Raw genomic sequence first — 17,072 nt, forward strand, 5'->3', positions numbered from 1 at the left:
CCACACAAATTATCTTCTGTATTTACATGAAATTAATCTTCACATAAAAAGCCACAGCAAACTTACAACCCCCCAAAATGTAATAATAAATAAATAAACACCATTCAGTAAAACAACATATTACCCACACGATCGCTGTGTGTAGTTCTCATGGCCAGGTAACATTTCTAAACTCTTTCGGTTTTGTGTGATTGATCAATGCATTATATTGCTTAAATTGGGCTTTGGATTGTTTCGTATTATTGAATTTCTTATGATTGATTAATGTGTTATATTAGTTGAATTAAATTTTGAATTATCATGTTGCTTACCTAGCTAATAAATTGTTACGCTTGGATTTATTACTTTGAATTATTGAATAAAGTAAATTTAATGTATCCTTTGTTACCACAACTCCATGACCAGGATTAAGTAGACGTATCTTCTGGCTTTTTTCATTGTATTTATTTAATATGACGAACCACTTAATTTAACGTTTCAGGGTGGTTATTTTTTGGTTATTTTTTGGAACCATAAAATAACGTTCTCATAACGTTGCAGGGTGGTTGTTTTTAAATAACCTAAAAATAACTTATACATAACGTTATTTTTCGGTTATTTTCTGGAACCATAAAATAACCTAAAACTAACTTATACAGAAAGTTCTCTAATGGTTATTTTTTTGTTGTTTTTTTTTAGGAAATAAAGTGAAAGCATAATTAAACCCATTATTCCTTTAGTGTGCACGTCTAATTATGAGTGTGCATCTGCACAAGCTTACCCCGCCTTCTTCACGAGTATCCGCTTTCTCTTGTGCTCAGGAAAAATCGTTGGTTTAAAAAATAACGGTCCTTAGACTAACGTTAGAATAACGTTAGGAAAACGTTAAAATAACCTAAAAATAACGTTCTATTTCTGTAAAGAAAACTTTGCTGGCTAACCAAAAACAAACCTTGGAAAATAACGTTATGGGAACCAAAAACTAACGTTAGGGGAACGTTTTGGGAACCAAAAATTGTTAGCTGGGTCACGGGTCACACCTAAAGCTGCGTCTTAGCCCAAAACACCTTGAACTGACTTAAAATATATCTGTGTCATTGTTTTGTGTCAAGATGCACCAGTAATGTTTTTGTAAGGTATGTTTGTGAAATTATTTAAATGCCCTAAGGCCTAATGCTGAGTTTTAATTTGCTTTATACAGGCACTGGACAGAATAATGTAAACACTTTACTATGTGGTCAAAATAATTTGGCTAACCCTGATAGACTACTTTGCAAAATAATAAGTTTGCAAATCACCTTTATTTAACTATTTGTATTCCTTATGTATTTTAATTGGAACCTTAGAATTTTTTAAAAGGATTGTATTGTTTTTCAGCAGGATTCTCTCTCCAGTACAGCAGGAGGCGCTCTGCAGCTCTTTAGTCCGCCGATAAACCCACTAAAGAAAGAAAGAAAGAAAGAGCTCGCGTGTGATGTGTTTGTGTATCCTCCGTGTTTTTCTCTCTTGAGTGTTTTAAACAGAGTCTTGTCTCTGTGTATTTTAGTGTTGATGATGGATGTGATGTGCTGTAAATCAGGAACTGATCAGGGCTTACAGGATGATGAATCTACTGATCAAACCTCCACAGAGTCTCTGGATTCTGTCTGTAACGCTGGAGAACAGCAGCAGATCCTGCAGACCAAACTCAAGATGTGTTCAGTCAAACTCATCGACTGCACGAACCTCATGATGAAGATCAAAACTGAACCTACAGAAGAAAAAACTGAACCTACAGAAATAAAAACTGAATCTACAGAAATAAAAACTGAACCTACAGAAGAAGAATATGAAGACAATCAGGATGGTCATGATTTTATTCCTTCAGGTAAGTTATGTCTCCTCATTATCAAATACTAACGGGATTAATTGTAACACAGCTCGGATGCTCCGATCCACTTTTTTGCATCCGATACCTGGGATTCAGTATCGGCCAATACCTATATCACCTAAGACAGGGGTCTGGGCTGAGATGTGTACCTTGTCGGAGGGCTGCAGAGCTATTTTAACTTAAAAACACAACATTTCTAGTATATGTAATAAAATTAAATTATTGAACCTTATTTAACATATAATAATACTTAAAAATATAAACAGTGCTTTCAAGTATTTTAGCCTAAATTTTTGCCACCAAAAAATGTGTTTCTGTTTTTATTTTATTTTTTAAGTCACAGTATTAAATTGATTAGGTTTCATATCTGCAAAAACTAATATTAGTGCTCTTTGTGTAACTGCATAGCAATCAACAAAATGATATATTAGATATACTTTATTATACACTTATATCAAGATGAGTGAGTTGCATACTAGGGGTGGGTGATAAACCGGTATGATAGTAATTACCGGTATTGTGTCACGCCATCATATGGATTTTGCAAAACATGTGATCAATTCTATTTTTGCACTTATCAGGGTTCCCATGGGGTGTTAAAAACTAACCTTCAGAACGTTATATATAAGTCCTAAAAATGCCCAGATCTTCATCCTAGGACTTAAATTTAACTTTCTGAATGTTAGTTTTTTTAAGACCCCGCAGGAGTTTAATTCAATTCAATTTTATTTATAAAGCGCTTTTCACAATTGTTAATCGTTTCAAAGCAGCTTTACATTAATAGATGTAGGAAAAGCATAGAAAAGCGAGTAATAACACACAATAATGTAACGTATACAGTAAAGTAGTTAGTTAAGCCAAAGGTGGCGGACTCTCTAGTGGATGAAAAAACCCTAGGAGAAAAACCCTCCTGACTTGTCCAGAGGGAAAACTCCTAGGAGGAGAAAAACTATAAAAATATATGTTTCCGCCGGTGGTCAGCGGTCAGGCATCATCTGGGCATCTCTTTGAAGGACGGTCAGTAGATCAGTGGTGTGCTGACCTTCACAGCTGCAGGAACTGGGTCTGTTTTTCTCATTGTCCTCAGGGTCGAGAACAAGACAGGGAGAGAGAAACAGAATCCTATTAGCGTAGGGGTCGTTCACATGTAATGCAAGTGTCATACAGTATTGTGGTCTAAGGCAACTCGGTTCCAGACAGTCTAACTATTGCGGCATAAGTATATTACCCAGATGAGTTATGTGGATGCTTTGTTCTAGACAAACTAACTATTGCAGGATAAGTACATATACTGGACATTTTATGTGAATGCTTTGTTAAAGAAGAATGTCTTAAGTTCAGATTTAAATTGATCGACTGTTTCTGATGCTTGAACATTATTTTGTAAATCATTCCAGAGCTTAGGGGCAAAGTATGAGAAGAATCTACCACCTTTCGACACTTTTGATATTATAGGGATATTAAGTGTCCAGAATTTTGTGATTGCAGTGTACGTGATGGATTGTATTCTGACACAGGGAACTACACTGCGACCATTTTGGTCTCATATGCGGCCTTTTGAAATGTCATTGCGACCCTAATTTTTAATGGGTCGCAAATGTATCACTGATTATATATTTTAAATGGTCAGTCATGTCGGGTCGGCCCTAGTTTAGTTACTTTGGGTCTGTTGAGAAACAGTGTCAGCTTTGTACAAAGAAAATTTGGGGTGGTTAGATTAACAAACTATAATGTGAAATTAATATTAAGTGTTCAATAAATCAAAGTATTGTGTTGTGTCACACATTATTAGTTCTTTGTCACATGTATAGTAGACCATTTTTTGTCGGTGGGTAATGAATGCCCTTTTCACCAGCTACCAGCACAAGTAAATTTCAGATCTGTGGTAAACACTGCGATGTTAAAAAATCTGACATATTATGTTTGGAGCGATTTGGTTCAATAATAAGTATCTCTGTCATATTGGAGTTTAGCATATGAAAGTTATGTGCCATCCAGTCCCTAATATCGCTAATGGAGTCTGTTAGCTTAGAGAACTGGTGTGTTTCGCTAGGATGTGACGAGATGTAAAACTGGGTATCATCCGCATAGCAGTGAAAACGTATGTTTTGTTTCCTGATAATGTCTTCTAGAGGTAACATATATAACGAGAATAGGATAGGGCCTAAAACTGATCCCTGTGGTATGCCGTATTTAACGGGGGAGTGATATGACTCTTCCTCATTTACATAAACAAAGTGATATCAATTGCTTAAATACGATCTAAACCAGGCTAACGCCTGACCACTGATGCCAACATAGTTTTCTATTCTATTGAGTAAGATTCTGTGATTTATTGTGTCAAAGGCTGCACTAAGTAATATAAGGATTGAGATTTCACCACGATCGGATGTTAAAAGGAGGTCATTTGTAACTCAAAGCAGCGCTGTCTCTGTGCTATGGTGGGACCTGAATCCTGGTTGGAACTTTTCATATATACTATTATTCACTAAGAATGTGCGTAGCTGGCTTGCCACTACTTTTTCTAATATTTTAGAAAGAAAAGGTAGATTTGAGATTGGTCTAAAGTTATTAAGATCTCCCTGGTCAAGGTTTGGTTTTTTAATGAGCGGTCTTAAAACTGCTAGTTTGAAAGCTGTTGGAACGTATCCTAATTCTAGCGATGAGTTAAAGATATTTAGTACTGGGTCTGTCACTACAGGAAATACCTCTTTAGCTAATTTTTTGGGAACGGGGTCTAATATACAGGACGATGATTTGGATGATGTTAGTAATTTAGAGAGCTCTTCTATTGTAGTAGGTTTAAATGACTCAAGATGTTCATATGGTAATCCAGTGTTGAATGTACTATTGGGTAGAGTGGTGGCTGCTTGCGTAGCTTTTATGTTTTCCCTAATAAACATAATTTTGTTAGTAAAGAAGTTCATGAAGTCATCACTATTGTGTTGGAGTTTACTATTGGTTTCTGTTTGTTCTTTGGTTCTAGTCAGTTTCGCAACTGTGCTAAAGAGGAAACGAGGGTTGTTATTGTTTTCTTTAATAAGCGTAATGAGATAGGTAGATATGGCGGTTTTGCGGTTTTTATAGCCGGTCTGTAGTGTTGAACATTAAACACAACTTAGTTAGGGTTAAATAATTAGTCTATCCGTGTAACCCGAGGAAATGGTTGAAGCAACTGCCCCATGCAAGCGTGCCCTTCATTATTATTATAAAATACTTACGCAACCCCAGCCAACTATATACAACTTAATACAGAACTCAGAAACTATAATTATAGTAGAGATACTGATCAGAGGTTCTGACTTATCATCTGATAGCCCACATATAGTAAAGTTATGGCTTTACATCTTAGCTCATCGGTATAGACTATTAGCATGAATTTATAACCCGGTCGTAGATTTATGTTGATAAAGGATCTCGTAATACTTATAGTAACTTAGAATAGTTAATGATACAGAGAAGATATAATGAATAATACAAATGTAACAATTTATTTACCAGGTAGGAAAAACATAATTCAGAAGCCAATTTACATTCCAATTCAAAGCGAAAATCAAACGAAAAACCATTGCATACCTGGTAATGGGTTGAAGGTCTGGTTACAGATTCCTCAACATAAAATAAAAATACATGATGCTATGCCAGGACAGCATCATGGGGGTGCATTTCTAGATATAGAAAATCCCACCTGAATCTTCTACACATCTCCTTAAATAACCAGAGAACAAAGCATATAGGAATTTGGTACTGGTTGGTTGTTGTAAAACTAAGGGCTGTCCTTAATTTGTATACAGTGGGTGATTGGTTTATGCTTAGAATGGGAGGTGTCTATCAACATTGAATGAAGTTTCACATATACTTTAACATTGAATTCAATAGAAAACAAATAAGATCAGTTTTAGATTAGAATGTGGCATTTCATATACAGTTTGCTTTGAGAGAATGAGAATACAAATGTATGACGCCCTAAGGTGTGATCTTTGAAAACCAAATGGTCTCTCAGTAGGAAGTCCACTGTGAATCTTGGTGAGTTGCTTTCCCGAGCTCACATGGTGAACTCAAAAAAAAAAAAAAAAAACGAAAACTTTAATAAATGGTAATATTATTGATATTATGAACTAATTCAAATCTTTAATCTTTCTAAATAAATTATAAACGTAAAGTGATGAAAACGCTATAAGAAACACATAGAGGGATCAGACTTCGACAGAACACGGGATATCTTCTCTAATTATTTTCTATTCAAATTATTAAAAGATTTTCAGATGATTTCATCACTCCAGTCTGTCCGGTTGAGGGCTGTTATTGCAACCAAAAACACCTACGTTTATCTTCAAATGGTGTCTTCGACGACGGTATACTATAAAAATGAAGGTCATCTATTTTGGCATTCCTATTCTGACACTCAACAGCACAACAAAAATTTTTTTAGTGAGTTATATTGTTCGTTTCACTCGTGTCTCATTCATTTCCACTGTTTTTCTGCCACCACATATGCGTGTGACGTAACTGTGACGTCGACTCGCAAAAGGTCTAAATGGTGTCGTCATTGGAACCTGTGACTTGACGTGAACTATCCCCGCACCTCCTTCTCGGACTTCTGAGTGACAGCTCTGAGCAAACACTCTAAAGTCCCGAATAGATTAACTGATCGCATGGTGACAATGATATGATTTGACGCGAGGTAAAGATGAGCGATTTAAATACGCATTCCATTTGCTCCTCGTGCGGAGATCGCGGCTCATGGTTGCTTAACTACAAAAGACGCCACGCGTTTTATAGGGAAGTTGCGCCTTGACCCGCGTTTAACATGGGTTTTTACATGTGACACATGAACGGCCACGGGACGGCGTAATGTATATCAAAATATCGGAAATGCATTTAGAAACCTTATCACCGTTATTGAAAAATATTATACGGCGAGATATATTGATATTGAATTATTTTCCAGCCCTAGTTGGTATTCTGGTATAAAAGGCTCTATGTGCTGGGATATATGTGATCTTGACATGTCAAGGCAGCTAACAGACGGATGGGTAAGGTTTCCAGACCTGGGCCCTGGATAGTCAGACAATATCAAAAGTAAGACAATTGGTCAGATCTGATCACACGGGTCAATCGAAATTGTAATTTTTTAACAAGGATCCCATTTCTTACTTATGTATCTGATTCCAGAATTTAAAATGAAATTTGATTTCCAACCCTATGTCTGACTATCGTCATATCAGCACTAGGGTTGTGCCGATAGACGATAGTATCGTGTATCGACGATCTTCAGACATATCGCCAATGGCAGGCTTTCATGGCGATAGTCATGACGATAGTTGGCGAATGGTTATTAATATTATTATTATTATTATTATTATCATCATCATCATCATAGTTTTACATTAACATACACAATGCATGCTTTTTCTTGCATGAGACTTTGTGGGCTTCACTTTACGCGGAGAGCTTGTAAAGAGAGAATTCCTTCTTGCACGTACCTGCACTTAATGCGCGCGTCTTGGACTCCTTCTAGCACTAAATCCAGCTGCGCTTCTCTCTGTCTCACGTGCACACGCGCTCTCGCGTCTGTCCAAAGTCTAAACATAAACTGAAGTAGTAATCCTTATGTATTTGTTCAGTTTAATGCGTTTCATGCGAGCTGAGGCAAACTTTACTTTTTGTTTAAAATATGACCCGCTGCATATTAGCGCATCTCTCTCTCACTCCCGCGAACGTGCAGAGAGCTGCGCTCTGTCCGAAGTCAGATCACTACGTATTAATCCTGTTTATGATATGCTTTTTAATGAGTTGTAGCAACACGTCCCTCGTGTTTAATATATGATTGTGTTTAAAATATGGTCGCGTTCCGCTGGACCGATGCGTTTAAAAAGGCACCTCATGTGAGCACCACTGCTTGACGTGTAGCCCTCTCTAACAGCACTAAACAGATGCATTGAATTGTTTGTATGTGCGCGCGCGCGTGTGTGTGTTTGCATGCCTGTGTGCGTGCGCGCGCAGAAGGATGTTTTTACAGTTATTAATCATTGTTAGGGTTTTAATGACGCGGCCGCATTAATGGCATCAGTTTTAAGAAGGTTGCGGTCATGACGGTGTTGCTCTTGTTCTTTTTTGTCCACCTATCAAGTGACTTGTTATAATGAGTAAAAAAAAAAACAAATAAAAAAATGAGCAAATTACTGCCCCGCCCCCCGATACTATCGTGTATCGCCGATCTCACAGGCTGACGATAGGACGATCTCAAAATAGGGCATATCGGCCAACACTAATCAGCACAACGCTAGACAATAGAGACAGAGCGCAGTTATGCAAATTTGAAAAACACGCCCACCGGGGGGGAAACAATCCAACCGTCTCCATTGACTTTGTATTGTGAGAGGCTGCCTCCTTGTCATTTCTGGCTTATAACAAAAACAGAATAATGCCTAAAAGCTGCTGTGTGACAATATATACAGCTAACAAGCCAAAAAAAACAGAAATAAGTTTTTATAGGCTGTCGAGCAGTAGAGCCCAACCTTTGAGGAGGAAAAAGTGGATCGCCGACTACATTTCCCCCTAGTGGATGCAGTTCTACTAATAGGAGTACTATGAAGGGTTGCCTGTTTTCCACTTTTGTGTCTTTAAACGCTCGGTTTTTGAGGTCGACAGCTTATAAAAACTTATTTCTGGGTTCTTTGGCTTGTTGGCTGTACATCTTGTCACAGCAGCTTTTAGGCATTATTCTGTTTTTTGTTATAAGCCAGAAATGACAAAGAGGCGGCCTCTCGCAATACAAAGTCAATGGAGACGGTTGGATTGTCCCCCCCCCCCCGGTGGGCGTGGTTTTCAGGTTATGACGCGCTGCGCTCTGTCTCTATTGTTATTCATGTTGGTTCACTGTGCATTAAGAAATGTTAACAGCTACAACGCTTGATTTTATAAATGTGTTAGTAAAAGTTCAAATTATTATGAACCAAGATTAATAAATGCTGTAGAAGTAGCTATTCATTGTTAGTTTGTGATAGCTAATGCATTAACAAATTGTTTACAATAGGGTATATGCGCAACTTGCTTCCGCATCCCTTTTGAACATAGTACATCGCTGCCGGTTCTGTATGACCTACGCTGACATGGTGCTGTTTTTATACATGAAGCCTTCAGGAGCTATCAAAGACAAGAATTACCAATGTCCAGTGAATATACTCGTTAACATATTAAATCTAAGTAATAGAAAACCTTTTTATACTTTATAGCTTTTGACAAAGGAATTTTCTTCTCACATACATTGAGATATTAGAATAAAAAAGAACATAACACAATAAATAATACTACAAATAACAATAACAAGCTGCGATAGCACATGCCAGCCACCGGAAGGGATCAACACAGTTTTCCGGTTTGGTCACGTGACGTTCGACAACCATATTGTAAAGTGTTACCTTTTTTGTCTTTTATCACTAGTTTACCTTTATTCTAATAAAATATTAATAAAAATAATATAAATCTTTTGCTGCATACTGTTGTGGAATTACAGTCAAGACCCGTTAATCAGAGATGAAATTAACAAAAGAAATTTTACTGAAGTTAATTCTTTGCAGTTCACTCAGCAGAAGTCAGCCGCAACAGCCGCTCTGCTCATACATTACAATACAGAGAGATTTGCACTCTAACAGAGATAATTAAACAACATCATGTCAAACTTCGTGAATCTGACTGGTTAAGCTATAGATAAACTTCCACACATGTACGTCCAGTTCAGAGCACATCTAGTTTGAGGAACAGTATGACAGCAAGCAGTCTGAGTTTAGGAACAGAATGACATTTGAAGGTCACAGATCATACGATCTTTAGTCCAACCTTCCTCAGAGCACTGCTGGTTTGGAAAGTGTAATAAAAACATTATGATAAAAAGTACTTTCTCACAGACAGCACAATTATATTTAAGGACTATAACAAGAAGTAACTGTTTTAGTTATGATTTTAACACTAAGAAACAAGCTTATTTCTTAAGCATGAAGAATTTACTCAAATTACATAAATTTATGGGATGATTAATATTGATTAGTGTCTGATTAATATTCAAAATCATTTAAAAGCCTACAAGTAAAAGGAGGCAGATATCAGGAATCCACTCCTTCAGTAAGTTTTCAAAATTTGATGTATTTGATGTGCAGTGACCCAACTACAGGACTGAATATAGAAGATACAGAATCTCAATTTATCCTACTTTGTGTAAATAAAAGTGAATTTAATTGTTTCGTGTTTTTTTTTTTTAGATGTGAAGAGTGAATTATGTTTGGATGGAGAAATAACGTCCTCGACTCTTTCCTGCATCACTGGTGTGGAGACATTGAGCTCACAGAGACATTTAGAGAGAAAACACACAGAACATGAACCTCATCTGATGAAACACACCAGTGAAGAGAAACGCTTTAAGTGTTCACACTGTAATGACAGTTTTGGTCATAAATCTGGTCTTATAATCCATGAGAGAATTCATACTGGAGAGAAACTTCCTCACTGCAATGTTTGTGGGAAGAGTTTTCATCAACATCAACATTTAGTGTCACATCAGAGAACTCATACAGGTGAAAAACCTTACAAATGCTCTCAGTGTGGGAAGTTGTTTGCTCAGCCAGGTTACTTAAAAATCCATCAGAGGGTTCATACTGAAGAGAAACCTTACTTCTGCTCTCAGTGTGGAAAGAGCTTTTCTGATCCATCTCAATTCCGAATTCATCAGAGAGTTCATACTGGAGAGAAACCTCATATCTGCTCGATCTGTGGAAAGAGATTTGTTTATTTTAGAAGTCTTCACAATCATCAGAGGAAAAAACATTTCTATAAATGATGAAAAATCAAAGGTTGTTTTTACCACTGTATTGAATTTTCACTATTTTGCCAGACAAATAAACAGGTCAACCAATGAGATCTGAACATTACGTCACATTCCCGGATGGCTGATTCTTGCCATACTTCCATTGCCAAAATGTACGCGCATATGTTGCCACGTCATCGTTGTATATAAACAGTAAAAAGGGTCTATTGACAGCACATGTAAACACATCATTGAAACAAGTCAATTTGAGTTATTTGTATAGGGCTTTTCACAATTGTTCATTGTTGATTATTGTGTTTCTCTCCTTACAATCTCTCTCTCTCCCCCTCACATTACTCATCTTGTTTTAAATCTCCTCACAATCTCTCTCTCTCAAGTGTGAAACCATACATATTTGGTATCGTTGTGATGGTCTCAGTGTGTCTGGTAAAAGGGTCTCATTCCTTTAAGTAATAAATAAATAAACACCATTCTGTAAAGCTACGGGTATTTAGAGGAAGGTGGCAGAGAATTCTAGGAATCTGTAGACTGATTTTCTGCATGATTGCTGTGTAGACATTTCTTATGATTCATTAATGTGTTCAATTAGTTGAATTTTTATTTTAATTATCATGTTGCTTGCCTGGCTAATAAATTATGTTATGCTTGGATTTATTCTGCATTACTCTGAATTATTTATTATTACAAGTAAATTTAATGTATCCTTTGTTACCGCAACTCCACGACTCCAGTAAGTGTATTGTCTGCCCTTCTTTATGATATTTATTTGGTCTGCCAAACAACTTAATTTTGACTACAGGGTTAAGCATTTGGTGCATCAACTGCCTTTAATTATGATGTTTGATAAACTCTTAACTAGTTGTATCAAGCAGAGTTGTGCGTTTGTGTTTGTTTAAAGGGGTCATATTATGATATTTTTAAAGATGTAAAATAAGTGAAATGTATCTGTTTAAGAGATTCTGCTTTCAAGAGCGTTTAAAAACGTATAAGTAAAATTGTTTGGTGTCTAAGAGCAACAGTCTTGAAGTTACCATTGTGACACCTTATTAGTACTTCATCAGTAAAAGATAATTAAAAAAATTATATAAGGTATACCCTTCTTATTTTCAAATCCTTATGATGACATATGAGGTAAAGACCAGCCCAGGTATTCCCTGGCCGTGGATCTTTACATTTGATTAAAAGCAGCATTATGACAGCCATTACCACACCATAAAGAAAAAATCAACCTCCTTGTGTAATGAATGACAGATGAATGAAGTGTTGAGCGTCTTCTCTCTCCAGTACAGCAGGAGGCGCTCTGCAGCTCTTTAGTCCGCCAATAGACCCTTTTACTGTTTGTACACAATGATGACGTGGCAGCAGTAACACCCTGGCTGTTTCTCAATATGCGTTCTTCAGCGATCTTGCGTCCTCGTGTCCTCGCTCTACGTCATCATTAACGGTCGAAGTTCATTCCAATTCTCAAGAACGCAAGGACAGAGGACGCATGAAAATACCCGGATGTGTTCTTGATATCGAGGATGCATCGAGTGCAGACTTGCTGAAATCGCTTTACGCCCCAGAAGTCATTGCGGCAAAACTTCCGAGTTCGTTCTTCCAAGGTCGCCTGGCAAGACCGATCTCCACGAGGACGCAAGTCCGTTCTTTGCGTTCTTGGAATTGAGAAACAGCCCCTCCCTCTCCCATTATGAGAGTGAGAAGGGGAGCGGACTTTTCAGGCTATTCGAAGTACTCCCAAAAGTGCTATAACGCCATAAAATATAGTTCCTCTTTTAAATCCACTTAGAAAAGCGCTACATTTTATTTTGTACCACCAAACTTGCTCGTATAACTACTCGTCTTAAGTAGGAAAAACGTTGATGTGTTTGGTCACTTCTAACTTTATCCCTAAATGGTGCCATTGAATGAATGGGGCTAAGCTAAATGCTATTGAAGCGTCGCAGCGTGCTCCATCGCTTACGTGCACGCACACAGATGATAGAGGGATGTATCAACAATTCTTAGTTAAGGTAATAACATATTTTAATATTGAAAATGAGTAGACTATTCCTTTAACAGATTTAATTTGGTCAATATAAAAACATGTCCCTTTCATTCTCACAGCGTCAAATTTGTGTAACAACGCCATCCAGTGATTGCTGGAAATATCGCTAAGCCAGTTAGTTGTATGACTCAACGAAAAAGTGCACTCATTACTCTAAATATAAAGACATAATACCCACATAGCAATGTTGTTCCGGCCCACACAACCAGTTTTCCTCGGCCCACATACAACGAAGAATGACAGCCCTACAATGGCCCAATTCTGGATTACAGACAACAGCATATAACTGGCCCAGACCTGGGCCAGAACAGGCCCTACAAACAAGCCTACGATGGCCCTTGCATGGGCAGCCCTCACTTAGCCCCCAGGAAGTCCTTATGCAGCAAAATCCCCAGAGTTAAATGAACACTGCTGGATGTATATATTGTCCCAATCTTACAGAGTGTTAGAAAGTAACACTGAAGCAGAATTAAAAGCTCTGTTATCCTCTCTCTCACCATCTCTGTCTGAAACCTAAAACTGCATTTTACATCTTACTTGTAGAGTCATTTTCTTACTTTAGGTTTAGATTTTGTTTCATTTAAAGTCACCCTTATTGTGATCAGTGATTGTTTTAGTTGAACTTGTCTCTTGACTCTTACCTTGCATGCTGGATATCAACAAATTACAAATCTCATCCAGGACTCCCATCACGTACTGCAGCATGGATAAATAATGAACTTCTTACTATTTTCTTTGTCACTATGGTTGAGATTCATACACAGGAAAATCCATAGTGTTAAATTAACTCTACCAGTGTTAAATCAACACTATTTGGTGTTTATATAATCCACACCAAGATCGGTGTTAAAAAAGACTGGTGTTAAAAATATAACTCTGAATCAGTGTTGAAGTTAATGAGATAATGAAGTGATGATTAATACATTAATGGTGAACACCTGCTGGTCATTCAAATCAATTACATTTTGGACATTTTCCTGTCTCTAAATGTTTTATTTTTTTATTTTTTCGTTTTCTGAAAAAAAAATACTAAAATAATAAAGAAAGACAAATTATTAAATGCAATAAATTAATACTGTTGGGTGTATGCCTCCAAAAGCTGCAATCTTTCACGTTTGCCTCTCTATCAGCATCTCTGTTTGAAAAATAAAATGATTACTTGCAGAGTTATTTTCTAAATGGATAAGTTTAACTTCTAAACAGCTGTCAGAACAAAATACAAGTGCTCAACTATTCCAGCATCCACACACGTGATTTAGTAGACAAATCTTCTTTCTGACGTGATTTCTCACAAGCCAAATAGACATTTATCACAAAATGTATCACATTAAATCTTAAGTTTGTGTTTGTTATGAGTTCATTTGAAGTCACCATTATTGTGATTAGTGTTTCCTTTAGTTAGGCATTTGTCCCTTGACCTTCACTGATCTAACTGTCCTCTTTTAGCAATAGTCAGGGGCGTTGCACAAGATCTGGGGCCCTATGCCCCACCCCCATAATATATTTCAGACTTTCAATGGCCCTCTCTTCCTTCGGGGCCCTGGTAATCAGTACTGGTTTTACCCCCAGTCCGACGCCCCTGGCAATAGCAACAATGTTTTAGTAAAACCACTTGTTCATTGCTTCATGTAGAGCAAAGCCCTTCCAGACCTTCTCAGTTTATTTTTATTGTATTCTACTCTACAAATCATTGAAACATTTGATCACAAATTAAATATGAAGAAACAGGCATATAAAAAGCTCTATGTAAATGACATTGTATTGAACAACACTGCCATCATCCTTTAGTGTTTTTGTTGTTGTTTTTTTTGCTTAAGAGAGACTTCATGATTTCTGATACAAATCTCAACAATGGTGACAGTTAATGGTAAGAAAGTTGCAAAATTTTGTAATGTTGCAATGCATGATGGGATTTATGAATGAGTTTTCTACAATCCTGGTACCCAGCATGCATTGCGGCATGACGTTTTGTCATCCATAGATTTTATTAAGGCATCTTTCAGGGCATGCTAATGTTTGGGGAAAAGATTTACAGGTGTCTGTGTTTAACCCATATTGTGTTTAACTACTGCAGGTATGAGAAGCTTTCAGAGTCAAACTAGGATAGAAAATTACTTCTATGTCTTTTTTAAATAAATCTTGTTCAATCACAATAAACTATTGGTAGCTACATTTCCCAGCTACGTTCAATGTTATTTCTACATCACACAATTTACAACAACAGTTTATTACTGTACTAACACAGCATCAGCAAAGGTATTGCTTTAAAATAAAGCAATTTTCATGTGCACGCTTCCTATAGCCCAAAACACCTTGAACTGACATCTTAAAGGGGACATATTATGAAAATCAGACTTTTTCCATGTTTTAGTGCTATAATTGTGTCCCCAGTGCTTCTATCAACCTAGAAAATGTTAAAAAGATCAACCCAATAACTTAGTTTTGGTAAACCATTTTCTGCAAGCATGTGAAAAATAGGTCATTGTAATTTGGCCCTTATTGTGATGTCAGAATAAGGTAATACCGCCCCCTTTATCTGCACTATCCAACCACAGCACAACCATTTAGTAGGGACAGAAAGAGAGAGATAACAAATTTCACAGCACAATAGAGTTTCAATTGCAACAAACCACCATCATTGTGATCAGTGGTTGCACTTCATCCGCTCATTTGCATTTTAAATGACACACCCAAAAGGCACAATTTTGCTCAGACCTATTTTAGACTTAGTTTTCATCTTAAAAAAAATCTCATAATATGTCCCCTTTAAAATATATCTGTGGCATTGTTTTGTGTCGAGATGCACACCAGTAATGTTTTTGTAAGGTGTGTTTGTAAAACTATTTAAATGCCCTAAAGGCTAATGCTGATTTTTAATTTGCTTTAAACAGCCACTGGACAAATAATGTAAACACTTTACTATTGGGTCGAAATAATTTGGCTAACCCCGATAAACTACTTTGCCAAATAATAAGTTTGCAAATTACCTCTTATTTAACTCTTTGAGTTCCTTAAGCTTTGTATTATAGCAGTTTAAGTTGTATTCGGTCAGTACATGGCATGCAAGTTAAATATATCTGTTTAAGGGATTCTGTTTCAAGAGCATTTATAAATATATAAGCAAAATAGTTTGGTGTCTAAAGAGCAACAGTCTTAAGTTACCATTACCCACTCATCAGTGAAAGAAAATACGAAAAATTATACAAGGTGCACCCATCTTATTTTCAAATCCCAATGTTGACATATGAGGTAAAGACTGTATTCCCTGATGCTGGATCTTTACATTTGATTTAATTATCACAGCCATTACCACACCATAAAGAACATCAACTTTCTTGTGTAATGAATGAGAGATGAATAAAGTGTTGAACGTCTTCACTCTCCAGTACAGCAGGAGGCGCTCTGCAGCTCTTTAGTCCGCCAATAAACCAACTAAAGAAAGAAAGAAAGAGCTCGCGTTTGATGTGTTTGTGTATTCTTAGTGTTTTTCTCTCTTGAGTGTAAACAGAGTCTTGTCTTTATTTTTTAGTGTTGATGATGAGAGATGAGATGTCCTGTAAATCTACTGATCAAACCTCCACAGAGTCTCTGGATTCTGTCTGTAACGCTGGAGAACAGCAGCAGATCCTGCAGACCAAACTCAAGATGTGTTCAGTCAAACTCATCGACTGCACGAACCTCATGATGAAGATCAAAACTGAACCTACAGAAGTAAAAACTGAACCTATAGAAATAAAAACTGAACCTACAGAAGAAGAATATGAAGACAATCAGGATGGTCATGATTTTATTCCTTCAGGTAAGTTATGTCTCCTCATTATCAAATATTAACGGGATTAATTGTAACACAGCTCGGATGCTCCGATCCACTTTTTTGCATCCGATACCTGGGATTCAGTATCGGCCAATACCTATATCACCTAAGACAGGGGTCTGGGCTGAGATGGGTACCTTGTCGGAGGGCTGCAGAGCTATTTTAACTTACAAACACAACATTTCTAGTATATGTAATAAAATTAAGTTATTGAACCTTATTGTGTCAAGCAATTAAGTTTTTAAATTCCTCTCCTCAGTGGAAGTTGATAAATAGTCCCCAGACTACATGCTATAATTAGGTTTTTACTATTTATTATTATTCTTTATTTTTTATATATGTGTATGTGTGTGTATACATATATATATGTACATACGTATGCCAATGTGAAAATTGTCAAATGTCTGAGTGAGTGTTTCGCTGCAACTCAAATTTCCCTACGGGGATAAAATAAATACTGAACCTTATTTAATATATAATATACTAAAAAAAATTTAAACAGTGCTTTCAAGTGTTTTAGCCTACATTCCCAGCTAGA

General features: G+C 36.7%; 1 protein-coding gene across 1 annotated transcript in view; it reads left to right on the forward strand.

Annotated features, from left to right (window-relative positions):
- The window catches only part of LOC129445378 (uncharacterized), a 31,039-nt gene that overhangs the window by 9,766 nt on the left and 4,201 nt on the right, over positions 1–17,072 (forward strand). Inside the window, exons 5-7 of the mRNA XM_073860059.1 lie at positions 1,390–1,846; positions 10,111–10,682; positions 16,225–16,519. Of these exons, the coding sequence (XP_073716160.1) occupies positions 1,390–1,846; positions 10,111–10,682; positions 16,225–16,519 (1,324 nt within the window). The remainder of the gene's footprint in view (positions 1–1,389; positions 1,847–10,110; positions 10,683–16,224; positions 16,520–17,072) is intronic.

This window comes from Misgurnus anguillicaudatus, chromosome 3 (genome assembly GCF_027580225.2).
Source record: "Misgurnus anguillicaudatus chromosome 3, ASM2758022v2, whole genome shotgun sequence".
Classification (NCBI taxonomy): domain Eukaryota; kingdom Metazoa; phylum Chordata; class Actinopteri; order Cypriniformes; family Cobitidae; genus Misgurnus; species Misgurnus anguillicaudatus.